The sequence below is a fragment of the Gobio gobio genome, assembly GCF_949357685.1.
Source record: "Gobio gobio genome assembly, chromosome: 25".
Classification (NCBI taxonomy): domain Eukaryota; kingdom Metazoa; phylum Chordata; class Actinopteri; order Cypriniformes; family Gobionidae; genus Gobio; species Gobio gobio.
In genome coordinates, this window is record NC_137121.1 from 33,700,576 (window position 1) to 33,716,449 (window position 15,874).

At 39.6% G+C, this 15,874-nt stretch overlaps 1 protein-coding gene across 1 annotated transcript in view; it reads left to right on the forward strand.

Annotated features, from left to right (window-relative positions):
- Positions 1–15,874, forward strand: part of kif21a (kinesin family member 21A) — a 117,936-nt gene that overhangs the window by 43,049 nt on the left and 59,013 nt on the right. Inside the window, exons 6-8 of the mRNA XM_079809771.1 lie at positions 5,611–5,790; positions 5,926–6,041; positions 11,716–11,911. Coding sequence (XP_079665897.1) covers positions 5,611–5,790; positions 5,926–6,041; positions 11,716–11,911 — 492 coding nt within the window. The remainder of the gene's footprint in view (positions 1–5,610; positions 5,791–5,925; positions 6,042–11,715; positions 11,912–15,874) is intronic.

Sequence of the window (15,874 nt, forward strand, 5' to 3'; positions counted from 1 at the left end):
ACCACAAGACAAAGAGAAACTCAGAGACAGCAGCGGTTTATTCGACAGCTGTCACTTTAAGAGCGAACACGGATACGGTTACATGCAGTTGCACAAACGTTCACTCGCGAGTCACGACGGGGTTTACGTGCACACTCGTCAAGACGGTCATTTAGTACATACATTTGTGTGTATCTGACCATTTCAGCGCAATTTGTACTCGCAAGCTTTTTGTGAGATGGCCTGTGTGTGTGTGGGCGCGCGCTCACGGTCTGGAGAGCGCGCGAGTGCTGAGCGGTTTGAACACTGGCAAGACTTAAAAATAAATGCAAATGATAAACTTTAGTGACGATGCAACACTGCCTCGATTGTGCAAAGTGGCAAATCCTGTCAACTGTGCAGCTTGATTTTAGTGCAGATGCGATGATGTGAAGCCATTTGAGCATTTTGGAAGGGAGAGAGAGCGCGCGCACGCTGTGATTCACTCGCGCTGTTTGTGAACTTACGCAGTCATTTGAAAACTTTCTGTGAGACGTAAGTTATTTAATATAGAAATATGAATTGTACCTCACCTTCAGCATTATAATTATTTTACCCGCGCTGGAAAGAGAATGAGACGGTGTCGCTGCACATCATGCCCTCGCTCTCACGGCAGGTGCGGGTTTATGTGTCGTCAGCTGCGATCGGTTCATGAGATCGGCCTTTTTGGAGACCGCCGATCAATCATCCCAAAGCGAATATCGACCGATCGAGATCGGTTGCCGATCAATCGGAGCACCCCTATTAATAAGATGAACGCAACACACGCCTCGTGAGCAGCGGGACTTTTATTATGCCACAGTCACCGGCGCCACTTCCTCTTTTGCGGTCATGAGTGTGAGGTAACGCAGCTCTGCTGATCATATTAGACACATCTGAGTGTGTTGATGATGTGATGATGTTACTCTGTGTGTTCTCTCAGCGGCTGCTATGACACTTGTTCACACTGCAGTGAGAGTAAAGCGTTTCTGCAGAATAAAATTCATATATGCATATGCACATATATATATATATTAGCAATTAATCACAAACTTTTCTGTAATTGCAATTACTTGCACCTCACATTTAAAGGGTTAGTTCACCCAAAAATGAATATTATATTAAAAAAGTCCTGGCTAATCCAAGCTTTATAATGGCACTGAATTGTTGCCTCGTTTTTGAAGTCCGTAAAAGTGCATCTATCCATCATATAACTGCTCCACACGGCTCCGAGGGGTTAATAAAGACCTTCTGTAGCGAAGTGGTGTGCGTTTGTGTAAGAAAAATATCCATATCTAAAACATCATAGACTAAAATAACTAGCTTCCAGCGGATTGCCGTACGCATCGATTCACAGTGAAAGAGTAACCCTTGACCCTTGAACCCTTGACGCATGACGAATTCAAGAACGCAGAAGCGCAGACGATAGAGCAAAACAAAGGCTTTCTGTATTTCTGTAAATATGACAGTCAAAACAAAAATCACTGCCATTATAAAGCTTGGATTAGCCAGGACATTTTTTAATATCACTCTGATTTTATTCGTCTGAAAGAAGAATGTCATAAGCCGCGTTTCCACCGCGGGAACTTTCCCCAGGAACTAGGGACTTTAGGGTGGTACTGTGTGTTTCGACCGCAGGAACCGGGGTCTAAATAAAGTTCCGGTAAAGATTTCCCCCTCAAAACGGCCCTGCTCGCGAGCTAGTACTTTTTCAAAGTTCAGGAACTTTTGGGGGTGGGACTTGGGTGCTTAAATGCTGATTGGTTGAGCTCACTCAGCATTTTATTTCACTCTAAAAGTCTGTTGCGGTGTGTTCAGTAAGAGTTGTTTACTATTGGAATCAACAATGGAGTTTAAAAATACGACCGATGGACCGACCACGAGGTTCAGGCTTTATTAAGTGTATTTGCGGAGGATGAAAGTGGGCTCTGGAAAGTCGCGCGCAGTCCTACGTCACCGGAGTAATCTTCACGGTACTTTAGACCGCGATGGAAACGCAGACAGCAGCTGGTCTGAGGGAAAAGGAGTTCCTGGGACAAATTGTTCCGGGTAATTTCGGTGGAAACGTGGCTATATACACCTAGGATGACTTGAGGGGGAGTAAATCATGGGCTAATTTTCATTTTTGGGTGAACTAACCCTTTAAAGTTTTAAAAAATATATTATTATGTTGCAAGAATTTCACATTTAATCTCCAAATGAATGTAGAAACAACATACAGACAGTATATTTTAAATATATTTGAAGAGTTTCGTTGCAAAACGAGATATATCCATTTTGAGAAATGTTGGTTATTTGACATTATTATTTAAGACATCAACAGTGAAGTTCATTCACAATTTTTTGTACATTAAACTATTACTTGAGCTCAGTGAAGGCCAGGGACACAATATTCTTCAAATCCAGGATATTTTTTATTTAATTTTATGTCCATAAATAGTTCATAAAGAAGTCAAAAACCATGCCAAAATGCAACATATTTATCTTAACATTTTCAAACATCTTAAATTGGTTAAAAAAAACAATACATCATAAATATATGGAATAGTATATACAAAGATTGATTAATAATAATAAGATTCCGAGTTAGTTTTGGCCAGAACATACACAACATACTTTTTTTTTTTTTTTTTTTTTGCAAAACGCTATATATCCACCTTAGGCTATATTCTACTACTGTAATACCATTAAGAAAAGCTAGTGAATCAATGTTATCCTGGTCCACTTTTGTAGCGTTTTTATACATTTTTGTGAAGTTGAAGGCTACATCTTTTATCTGACAGTTTGTCGGCATGACACAGACCAACATTACTCGCAGTCGCACGATGACCACAATTCATCTTTGGATGTTTTCCCTCCCCTGAATGCCTTGCCCGTTTGGTCTTCTCCCTTTGATGATTTTCTTTAGATGCCCTCCTCTTTCTCCCAACAGCAGCTGGAATGACCGGCTCCAATCCGTCATCGAAATCCATAACGTTAGCTTGACTCTGAAGCTTTGATTCTCTGACTGACAGACAGCTGTTGATCAGTGACGTAGCCTACGTGACTGACAGCTCGCCTACAGTATAAACAATTAAATGGTAAACGTTTAGTTAGCCTATTGAATCCTCTTTTTAAAAATATGTTTTTTTGTTGTTGATATTATCGTTAAATCACTGAGCAAACTCGGAGCACTTCACCGGCGGTGACTCTCTCCTCGCGTGACATCCTGAGCTCGCGCAGCATCCTGGACGTTCTATATCGCACTTTGTAAAGAAACTGGGCTGGCGGATATCGCGTTTTGTGAAAAAATACATTTTGTAGTAGGCTTAAAATGTACATTTTTAAATCTTATTAATGGCAGCAATTCACACATAGATTAACCCTTAATCGTCCCTCAAGTAGGGTTTACGTTTGAGTCCTTTGGGGTCAGATAGACCCCAAACTTTTACAGAGCGATTGCATAAGGAAATATAAAGAATTTTACGTGGAAAACTATATATCATTTTTTTTATTTACTTCTCAACTATACATTAATGCTGTGTTTTTATGGGCATTTGGTAGTTTTTGACCTATTTACTGCACAAATACTTAACTATGTCATAAATTGGCTCATTAAAAATAATTTTTTTATGAAAAAATCACTTGAATGATGATCTTAAATAAATATAAATAGTTTTTGGACATTGCTCTATGTGTTAGGGATAGAATACCGCCATCTGTAGGTTTGTGGAAAAACTTTAGGAATTATAGTTAAAGAAAGAGAGAGTGCAATGACCTCATATATCCACTAGAGGTCCATAGGGAAGTTATGCAAGAGTTAAGCTGCCTTTCATCTTTCTTTTATTTGCCCTTTTCCCTCTCTTTCTCATGATTGTTCCATGTTGCATTTGTGCTCTAGTATTTGTCCTTCGTTTATGTATGGAATTTTTTCAGATTTATGCCAGTTTTGTTGATTTTATATGCCAGTTTCTATAAAAATGCTCTCTGTTGCAGTCACACACATGTGTGTGTGTGTGTGTGTGTGTGTGTGTGTGTGTGTGTGCGTGTGTGCATGAGACAGAAAGTTCGTTCCACTTTGTGTTTATGCTCTAGGACCAGACCTTGATATAAATGTAGACATTTTCAGATTTATACTGGATTTAGTTGATTTTTTTTTACAAACAAAGTGAAAAAAAAGCATTTTTTACATTTTCCCATTCATTGCCAAAATCCAAAAAAATGCTCCAGACACCTGTGTTTGTGTGTGTGTGTGTGTGTGTGTGTGTGAGTGAACATGCTTGTTCCATATTGCATTTGTGCTCTAGTATTAGTACTTCATTTATGTATGAACATCTTTCAGATTTATGCCAGTTTTGTTGATTTTATTTGCCAATTTCAATAAAAATACTCTCTGTTGCAGTCACACACATGTGTGTGTTTGTGTGTGTGTGTGTGTGTGTACGTGTGTGTGTATGAGATAGAAAGTTCGTTCTACTTTGTGTTTATGCTCTAGGACCAGACCTTGATATAAATGTGGACATTTTCAGATTTATACTGGATTTAGTTCATTTTTTTTGACAAAAAGTATTTTTTACACTTTCCCATTCATTTTCAATGTGGGGTCACATTTTCAATTTCAATGTGGGACCCCGAGGGACTTAAACGGTAAAAACATTTTTACACACCTTTAGAATAACCAAATCAAGCCGATTTTTTTGTGCATGTTTAGATAGATTATTTAGGAAAAGTCACAGAGTCTCATGGCCCTGAGATGAAGGGAACACTAAAAATGGAGGAAAAGTCCAGTGGGGTCAGCTGGACCCCAAGGGCCGATTAAGGGTTAAGGTACATCTAAACAGTGATTTCCAATAATAAAATCCAAATGTCAAAAAATGGCGTTTATCGCGTTTTGCAACCGAACTCTTCATTTGTTGTAGTGGCATCTTTTATGAATGAAGACCAGTATCACTGATACTGATGTCTCTATGAAATTGATTTTTTAAATACATTTTTGCCATTAATTATAGCCATTCAGCATTACAGTATGCTTGAAAGCTATAGATTTCAACATTTATTGGGCTTTAAAAAATATAACTTTTAAAACCAATATAGATTAATCCTTGTTATTCAGTCAAGAGCGATTTTCTCTGTTGTTTGATTAGCATTAATGACAGACAGCAGCAGGTTTATTAGGCTACTGTCACTTTAAGAGCTGTCACACATGACCAGGATCTGACACATATCTCACTTTTCTCACAGTAAACTAGTGAAGACGGAGAATGAGCATGCATTTGTGCTCAGATACTGGGTTTCCAGAGCTGTCAAAATAAAAGTCACGCTTCCAACACTTGGCCAAACAGAGAAAAATGCAGATGATTCACATCTGCCAAACATCAGCCAATATATTGCTCTTGGCGATATGTATCAGACAAACATTGAATGGGGGGAGAACAAAATCCAAACATTTTTAGCAAAATTACGTTTCAATATCATGTCAGATCAACAATAAAATGTCATCTATCATACATTGTGTTTCTTTCTAGGCTCTTTTATCTAAAGGACGTCTTGCAATCCCCCAGTTGCCATATTGAGAATTTTTGTATGTCTACGTTGACGTATAATTCACATTTCATGCATGTTTTTTCTTTTCAGCCCCCAGAGCAGGACATGGAGACAGACAATCGGCTGGCCAACAGCTCGTCTGAGATGGAAGAGTTTGAGACGCTCACGGCCAAGTTTCACTTCGTGGATCTGGCGGGATCAGAGCGACTCAAGAGGACGGGGGCCACGGGGGACCGGGCCAAAGAGGGCATCTCCATTAACTGTGGATTGGTCAGAACGAGTAATATTACTGAATGATAAAAACAAATCTTCCACAGATCTCTTCAGGCTAGAGATATATCACATAAGGTGACCCGTAACACAACCTGGGATCTTGTTCTGTGCTCTTTCCTCGCTGTGATGTAGCTGGCGTTGGGGAACGTCATCAGCGCTTTAGGAGACCGAAGCAAACGATCCACGCATGTGCCTTACCGAGACTCCAAACTCACTCGCCTTCTGCAGGATTCACTGGGCGGAAACAGGTCTGCTTGAACTTTTCTGGACTCTTTTTTAAAACTAACACATGATGGGCCAGATTTACTAAACAGGGCAAATTAGCATGTTGCTGCGTTCTCATCGAACGCGAATAGAGCGTCAAATTCGCATCTAGTTGGACGCTTAAACATATTTGAATCCACTCGCACGTCCAATTCACTGTATTCGCTGTATAAATTGAGCGTTTGAAGCTAAATAGACACGCGTTAAAGGCAAAAGTGGGAGGGCCCTCCGGAGGCGTACCCAGTTTGGCGAGTTTCACCACTTGCCCCAGGATCTGCGCCTGGACGGCCTCTTTCAGCCGTTATTCCGCTTGTGCCGCGCCCAGTTTGATGACCTGTTGTCCCGCATCGGAGCGAGGATCGAGCGGGCAGGTCTGCCGCCGTTTATCACGAGGAGGCTCCTGATTGGTTAACGTGCCGCAAACAGACGCCAAAGTTCAGATTTTTCAACTCGGGCATCAGACTCGAATTCACTTCAAACACGTTAATGCACAAAAAGCACCAAATAAAAGCACTTGCGAGTTTTTGTGGTGAAATCACGTCCATCGCACCACGCTAAACTCGTCTATCGCGCCGCAGGACCTCCAGACATGCACCAATGTGGAAATCACCGGGTCTTCTTGAACTTTTCTGGACTTTTTTTTAACTAAAACATGATGGGCCAGATTTACTAAACAGGGCAAATTAGCATGTTGCTGCGTTCGCACTGAAAGCGAATAGAGCGTCAAATTTGCATCTATCGCGTCTAGTTGGACACTCGCATTTTGAATCCACTCGCGCGTCCAATTTGCTGTATTCGCTGTATAAATCGAGCATCTGAAGCTAAATAGACACGCGTTCAAGGCAAAAGGGGCAAGTGCTAGGCGGTTGTCAGTTTGCAAGATGGCTGATGTTGATGGAGCATTCATCGAGAGAGTCACCGCTCTGTATTTGCTCTGGAGAGCAATTCTGGTGGAATTACTGGAGAGTTATTCCACCTGTGCCACGCCCAGTTTGATGACCTGTTGTCCCGCATCGAAGCGAGGATCGAGCGGGCAGGTCTGCTGCCGTTTATCACGAGGAGGCTCCTGATTGGTTAACGTGCCGCAAACAGACGCCAAAGTTCCGATTTTTCAACTCGGGCATCAGACTCGAATTCACTTCAAACACGTGAATGCACAAAAAGCACCAGATAAAAGCACTCAATTGTCAATAACTCAATTCGTAACTCGAAAGACGCAAATTGAGCGTCTTGCGTGATATGTGCGTTACGCGCGAGTTATTTTATTTGGTGCTTTTTGTGGCGAAATCACGTCCATCGCACCGCGCTAAACGCATCTCAGGGCTCCAGACTGCGACTAAATGGTCGCATTTTGCAACCTTTTTTCCTGCTGGTGCGACTGAATTTGGTTGAAGGTCGCACTGGTGATAAGAGCTGCCATTTCTGTTACATATGAGAAACATCGGACGGCAAACGGAACGAAAGCGGAACCGAACTGCGCTACTCGTTTGAGCTGTGCTGCGCGGACCGTTTATCAGCTCGGAGCAATAACAGACATCGCAGCGCGAGCTCATACACGGGCCGACCTCGATCACGCGACACCGCTACTAAACAGCGCTGGGAGATCCAGTGAGAACGCATTTGAATTCACCTCAGCATTAATAACATCGCTACTGCGAGACCTAGTGGAAGCGTTTGGTGCAGAATTCTCTGTTATAAACCACAGATATCAGAGCAAACAGAGCTGACGCGGAGACCAGGAGAAACATTTTGAAACATTCAGGGGTTTCAGTCCACAAATCATAAACATTCACCATGGATTTAATGTAGTAACACCCCATGGTAATGTGGAAGAAGTAGTCAAATGTTTTGTTTTATTTTTATTTTTTTTATTACATTATTCATCTCAGGGTTCGTACAACCTTTGGAGAGTGAAATTCAAGCACTTTTCAAGTGTTTTACACTTTTTCCAGCACTTCAAAGCTCTAAATATTATCCAATTTTAATATTATTTTCAGTGTAAAAAAAAAAAAAAAAAAGCCACTATAACCAGTAGGTGGTGGCATAGGAGCACTTATTAGATTTTTTTAGACATTTCCACTCCTTAATATATGGAAAAAAGTAGGAAGTCACAAAGTCTCATGAAAAACTAAAACTTTTCTTCAAATTGTGACTGGATTACACAGAAAACAAGTAAAGAGTGTTCCTTTTAGTTCAGTATGATACTATAGAAGAACAATAGTACATTTAAAGGGTTAGTTCACCCAAAAATGAAAATTCTGTCATTAATTCCTCACCCTCATGCCGTTCGACACCCGTAAGACCTCCGTTCATCTTCAGAACACAGTTTAAGATATTTTCGATTTAGTCTGAGAGCTTTCTGTCCCTCCATTGAAAATGTGTGTACGGTATACTGTCCATGTCCAGAAAGGTAATAAAAGCATCATCGAAGTAGTCCATGTGACATCAGTGGGTTAATTAGAATTTTTTGAAGCATCGAAAATACATTTTGGTCCAAAAATAACAAAAACTACGACTCAGCATTGTCTTCTCTCGCGGTCTGTCCGGTCAATCCGCGTCCACGACTCCGCAGTGATGCTGCTGACGTGTTATCTGGTGACAGTATACCGTACACACATTTTCAGTGGAGGGACAGAAAGCTCTCGGACTAAATCTAAAATATCTTAAACTGTGTTCCGAAGATGAACGGAGATCTTACGGGTGTGGAACAACATGATGCATTTTCATGTTTGGGTGAACTAACTCTTTAATAAGAGTGGATTACTAAAATTGTGCTTATAAAAATGAGGTGTTTGCACAATACTGTTGTTAATAAAAGTTCATTTTTTTCTGCATAACAATTCCAATAAACAAACTTACTATTATTAGTAACTGCACTTATTAACAAAACAATGCAAAATAGTAATTTTATGATCAAATTAACCTTATGATAAATTTTCCTCCAGCGCCACCAAATCAGGTGCTGGCGTCACCTTCTGTAGAACTTATAGGTGGTGTCACTGCTCCCAAATGTTGGTCTGGAGCCCTGTATTATCAAAGTATTTATTAGTAATACAGTGGAAATTAGGTTCGCATTTTGATTTACGATGTGCGCCCCTAAATGTTCTGGTTGTGCCCCTAAAATGTTCAGTTGGGGGCCACTGTGCTCCTAGAGAAAAAAGTTAGTCTGTAGCCCGGCATCTATCGCGCCGCAGGACCTCCAGACACACGTCATTGTGGAAATCACTCGCTCCAGACGCTCGATTTGCGTTCGGTGTGAACGCAGCATCAGAGCGCAATTCCAAAAAAAGTGCCGACGTGAGTGGAAAGTTCAGCTCGTGATCTACTGAAGACACACAAATTAATGAACACAGACGCAGCCGGATCATTTCCATAATGACCAACACAATCTACCAAGATCAGCGCAAATTAGCTTCTGGATTAAGACATGCTTTTATAAATAATGGCGCAAATACCAGTAAATTGATGAGTGCAAACCTTAGCATATCACCTCGCGTGATTCATTTAAATACTCTCCTCCCATAAATACTGCGTCTGAAAGGGAAACTCCTGCAAATGCATATGCAATAAGATCCGCCGCAAAAATAACTTTAGTATTTAGTCTTTAGTAAATCCTCACAGCAGTTTTATAACGGCAAAAGAGGGATTGCGCTGGAGAAAGCTGTTAGTAAATCTGGCGCCATATTTGATTTCAGTGAATATTTCAATACATCGCTGAATAACAACTTAAATGTAGTCGATGTCAGTCAAAGCTATCATATGATTTCAGAAGACTTGAAATATAGTACAGTCATATTTTAAATCTTCTCACTTTCTTTATATAGTCCAAATAGTCCAATTTAGTGATGTTACGTTCTGTGCTGAGGCTTCTGGAGCGCGTGTCGAGAAATCCCGGAAGCTTTCAGTGAAGCGCGTATCGAGGCTTGTATCGCTTTAGACCAGGGGTGTCCAAACTTTTTTTTACAGGGGGCCGGATTCGATGTTGTGGACATACCCGGGGGCCGGTCCCTTTTCTATTTTATATATATATATATATATTATACTTTTTTTTTTTTTTTTTTTTTGACAAAAGCTTGAGCTGACAGTAGAGTAGCTTGAGATAGGACACAGGAAATGTATAGATATTTAACAATATCTGTAAAACTTTCATCAACCAAAAAGTTTTAATGGCTGAAATTTTTATATTATTACGGAGTTAGAACTCTATTCTTATTTAAATTTAATAAGTGCTCTATTTAGATCACCACAGGTAAAACCACACTACAAAACATGCTTTTCTGACTTTTTTCCAGTCCAAATATCTAAAAATTCTTAAATCAAGATGCTTTTACTAAGGAAAATTACATATTTTTTCTTGATTCCTGGGGGAAAAAATCAATATGAATTGAGTTTTTGCTTGAAACAAACTAAATTATCTGCCAATGGATTAGAAAAATAATCTTCCAAAATCTTGTTTAAAGATTCCAAACAGAAACATTATTTTTCTTACCCCATTGGCAGATATATTTGCTTGTTTTAAACAAAAACTCACTTCAATTAAATTTTATTTTCCAGAAAACAAGAACAAATATCTAATGTCATTTAACTTATCTCGTAACATCTTGATTTAAGAATTTTTTAGATATATTTAAACTAGAAACAGGACAAAAATACTAAATGACAGCATTTTTTGCAGTGCACACAAGGCAAAAAGTAATACATACATTATATATATATATATATATTTCTATATCTAGAATGGTATTTAGTCTATAGACATATAAATACAAATGCACAAAACTGCAAGTTTATGACAAAAAATAGTCTGCAATTTGGCCTTTATTACTCATTTAATACATGTCTACATTACAAATGAAATAAAATTTGATATTAACCTACATTTCTGACAAATAACCACGGTTACAGGTGTTACCACAGTAAATCCATGATAAATTCGAAATGCAAATTTTTTGAAAATTATTTTGAATTATTATTATTATTATTATTATATGTGGCGGGCCACATATAATACATTTTAATAGACGCGCTGCGGGCCGTTTGAAATTCATCCCCGGGCCGCATTTGGCCCGCGGGCCGGACTTTGGACACCCCTGCTTTAGACCAATGATGTCATAAGCCTGACGAAAGCAGTTCGAATCTTGCCCTCTGCCCAGTTAAACCTAGCCTGGCTCCGCCCTCCTACATACTTCCGCTCAATTTTCATTTTCCTTCAGTTCTCCGTCTGGGATTGCGCTATAATCTCTGGTTTTCTCTGGTCAAATATTAACTTGTCCAATCAGCGAACAGAGGGAGTGGCTGAGAACGATGACGTTGATGTCATGCGCTAGTTTGAGATGACAAACGTCACGACCAAACGTTAGCGATTGGTTACGGCAGATCCAGAGCGGCTCTGGGCAGATCCAATAGTTTTAAACTTCAACAGAGTTTCCGCCTTCAAGGAAGTTAATGCTTGTCAATGGAGAGTGGCCAGACTCTCTGAACAAATGAAATGTGCGAGAGTCCGGTAGGACCAAACCCAGCCAATTTCCAGTTTTATAGTAATAATAATATTGCCCCTCCCCATGTCCAAATAACTGATTTACACATTAATTTCAAGCCAATACGTTTTAGTTGGTGTGAGTAAATGAATAAAGCTGGACATTTTCTCTGGTCTCTCAGTCGAACAATGATGATCGCCTGCATCAGCCCATCAGATCAGGACTTCATGGAAACACTGAACACGCTGAAGTACGCCAACAGAGCTCGCAACATCAAGAACAAGGTGGTGGTGAACCAGGACAAGGCCAGCCAGCAGATCAGCGCTCTCAGGACGGAGATCGCCCGGCTGCAGATGGAGCTCATGGAGTACAGAACGGTGAGATTATCCACTTCTGATAGGAAGGAGAGCGTTTCGCCGTGAGCTGGACTTAAATTCTGACTCGAGTCTTCAGAGTATTCTCAAAATAAAGGTAGTTAAAGATCCGACCTACTAACACAGAGTCTACAGGTTTAATGCAAAGTACGGGTGACCCAGATACTGTAGGATTACGGAGATATCAGAGGTATATCGCACTCAAAAATGGAAATACGTTTCCTAATTCACAAGCGATCTGATTGGCTGGCTCCTGCGTAACTCTTGGAGTCAGGGCGGTCAGGTTTATTATAGTTCTCTGGGAAGCAAATTTGAGTTTACAGGTTGTTCTGAATATAAGACAATGCATTTATTTCACTTAGAAATACATCTGATATCTGAAAAAACGTCTTATATTCAGGGTCTTTTACATGTCATTAATACACCCGCAAACAATAGCTAAATACGCATAAAACGAGTGTACCAAGAACTACGGTGTGCCAGAGTGTAATGCTAGAAGATCACGAGCGCTAAAAACGCTAATAGTCAAAGAAAAGCCGATTTGCACGAAAATTTAACCAGATCATCTTCAGACCATGCTGACAAAAAATCTTGCAAATCAAGTTGATTCGTCAAATCGTTTCCGCTAAACGCGCAAAAACAAATTTTACGTAGCGGTTGCGAAAATACTCTTAAGGCTATATCTCCACAATGTTTTATCGTATTCAAACCAAACTTGGGCCATCTCATCACAAGCATGACCTGAGGCGACATGCAGCGTTTCGGCGCAGCGCCACCTACTGGTCCGGAGATATGAAAATAGGCTATTTTTGATTGTAACTTTTGAACCGTTTGTCCAAAAATCATAAAAGTGGTCTCGTTAGATTCAGGTATTCAATATGATATTCAATTTGACCATATCGGCCATTTTGGCTGTCAGCCATTTTTTATTATGTGCTAAAATTCTGTATTTTATGAACACATGAACGGATTGTTACGAAACTCGGTTTGGGTCATCAGCTCGATGCCCTGAAGGAGCCCAAGAAGTTTCGAAACAGCGCAGTTTTTTTTTAAACTTTTTTTGTCTCCTGAATCCTTGCCGAGTCCAACGATACCAGACTCGCCAGGTTTCGGCGTATGGTTTGTGCAGCACGGTAATTTAGCGCTTAAAAAACATTAGCTGATATCTTCAAAACCGCTAGTCCGATCGAGACTAAACCAGCGTCAGAAATTCGGAAACATTGGTCGATAGTTTGACTTTAATGCCCAAATGTCAAAATATTGATAGTAAGGGGGAGTAAAATCCAATCAAAGTCAGGTGTCAGTCATTTTTTATGTGTTTTTTTATATAAATGTCTATAACTCCAAAACAAAATGAGATATTTTCACCAAAATTGACACACATATGTATGGGCTCACTCCGAGGACACATTAAAAAAATGGTAGGATTGTGCCTCTTGGTGGCGCTATAATAGAACAAAACATGAAATTCCCATAGACTACAATGTATTTTTCAGCCTTTTTGTCAATTTTTTTTTCTAATTTCTAATTGCTCATTGCTGCAGTTGATCTGACACTCCCAGCCATTTTGGCATGTCTTGTCTTCTTATTTGCGCTTGGCCCCGGTATTGCTGCTTGCAGCTATATTTTTAAAATGTGATTGTTGGTACATTTTTACTAGTATTTACCATCCTTTCAATACAAAAATTTAAATATGAATGCTTTCAAATAAAAGCATTTTCTTTATCAAACAGCCTTTTTCCAAAAGGTACATCTTGAAATAGGGAGGGCTGTCTTGTGTTCGGAACAATACGGTACAAAGAGCACTTTTGAAGTCGTCAGATTTACTCACCACGTTGTCACTTGAAGAGCCAATTCTCGGTTGCCTCATTGGTAGGGCTGTCGCGGTGACGGAATTTACCTTGCGGTAATTTTGAGTGGCTCAATAGCGCGATATGCGATATTATCACCATATATATAATCTGTGTGTGTTACGATCTAACAAGGTCATATTCAGAAAATAGAGCGTTGAAACAGGAAGTGAAAGAGAATGCCAAATAAGGCTCCACATAACAGAACATAAACCTGACAATAAAATTGTAGGGCTATTGTTATATGTATAACTGTTAGTTCTGATAATCAAATCTGACTGGACAACAGACTTTCTGCTAATATTTCACCAGTAAAAGCAGCTACTCATCTCTGCGCGTTCTAGACGGGATGTCCGTCGAGTGTTGTTACGTTGTATCGCCACAGGGTGACGGCAAGGGACTGTCTTTGAGTCAACTACACGTTCACAAACGCTGATTCTTTCAAAGAGAGATGTAATGAAACGGCTGTTGAAATCATTTAGACTTTTTGCGCCTCTTAAGACTGTGTGTGTCGATGCTAAGACAGAGATTTTGCATGTCACATGGCAACCTTTTTTCACGATTGTGTCTCCTGAAGGACAGACGCAGGTAATCGCACGCGCTCAGTCGATCTCTCTCGCATTCACTGTCTGTTTAGGTTTGTTAAAGGGTTAGTTCACCCAAAAATGAAAATTCTGTCATTAATGACTTACCCTCATGTCGTTCGACACCCGTCAGACCTCCGTTCATCTTCAGAACACAAATGAAGATATTTTAGTGTAAATCTGATGGCTCTGAAAGGCCTCCATTGGCTCAATGCACGGTTCACTCTCAAGACCCTTAAAAGGTGCTAAAGACGTCGTTACAAAGTCCATCTCACTTCTCATCTTCGAAGCGTTATGAATCAGTGAGTCGAATGAGCAGTTTGGATCAGTTGGTTTGACACGTGATCCGAATCATGAATCGACTCGCTGATTCATAACGCTTCGAAGCTTCATGAGGCCTTGTTTTGAAATCGTCATCACTATATAAGTCGTTATTTAGGGGGTTTTTTCGCACAAAAACTATTCTCGCCGATTCATAAAGTTATTGTAGAACCACTGTAGTGAGATGGACTTTGTGACGACGTCTTTAGTACCTTTTAAGGGTCTTGAGAGTGTAAAGTGCCATTGAGCCAATGGAGGCCTTTCAGAGCCATCAGATTTCAACTAAAATATCTTCATTTGTGTCTGAAGATGAACGGAGGTCTTACGGGTGTCGAACGACATGAGGGTGAGGAATTAATGACAGAATTTTCATTTTTGGGTGAACTAACCCTTTAAGTGCAAATCTACGGAACCTCTGTACAAATCAACATTGTACACATTATGTTATCATTACTAACATATTTAATATTCAGTACCCATACTCAAAGTGTTAAACGAGAAGGGCGTGTATATAACCTATAATATCGCGGTTGCTGCGGTTCTTGCGTTGCTCTGCGGTTGGCTCCTCAATAGCACGGTATTGCGATTTTGCGTTAAAAATATGTATATTTAAATCAATAATGAGAAACAATGCAAGGTCTTAAACCATTTTAATTTTATATAAATAAATAAAAATATGTTTTGAAAGAAGTCTTACCAAGGCTGCAATTATATTGAAAAGTACAATTACAGTAAAACCGTACAGTAATATTATGAAATATTTTTACAATTTGAATAACCGTTTTCTATGTGAATGTATAGTAAATGTTCATTTATTCCTGTGATCTGAATTTTCAGCATCATTACTCCAGTCTTCAGTGTCACATGATCCTTCAGAAATCATTCTAATATGATGATTTGCTGTTATTATTTGTGTAATTAATATTTTAGTTTTTTATAATCAATGTTGAAAACAGTTCCTGCTTAACTGAATTCCTTAACTATAATGCTGCTTAATTTTTGTGGAAATAAAAAAGCAGTTAAAGCTGCACTATGTAACTTTTCCGTCCGCTAGAGGTGGCCTGTTCAAAACAAAGGCGTAGTTTGATGACGGCACGTTTGAGCGCAGAATCTTGGGACATGTGGTCTAACATTTGGAATATTGTAAGTATATACTCAACCAAACAAAATATATAACACTGGCCTAGTGTTTTTTGGATATTTTACTGAAA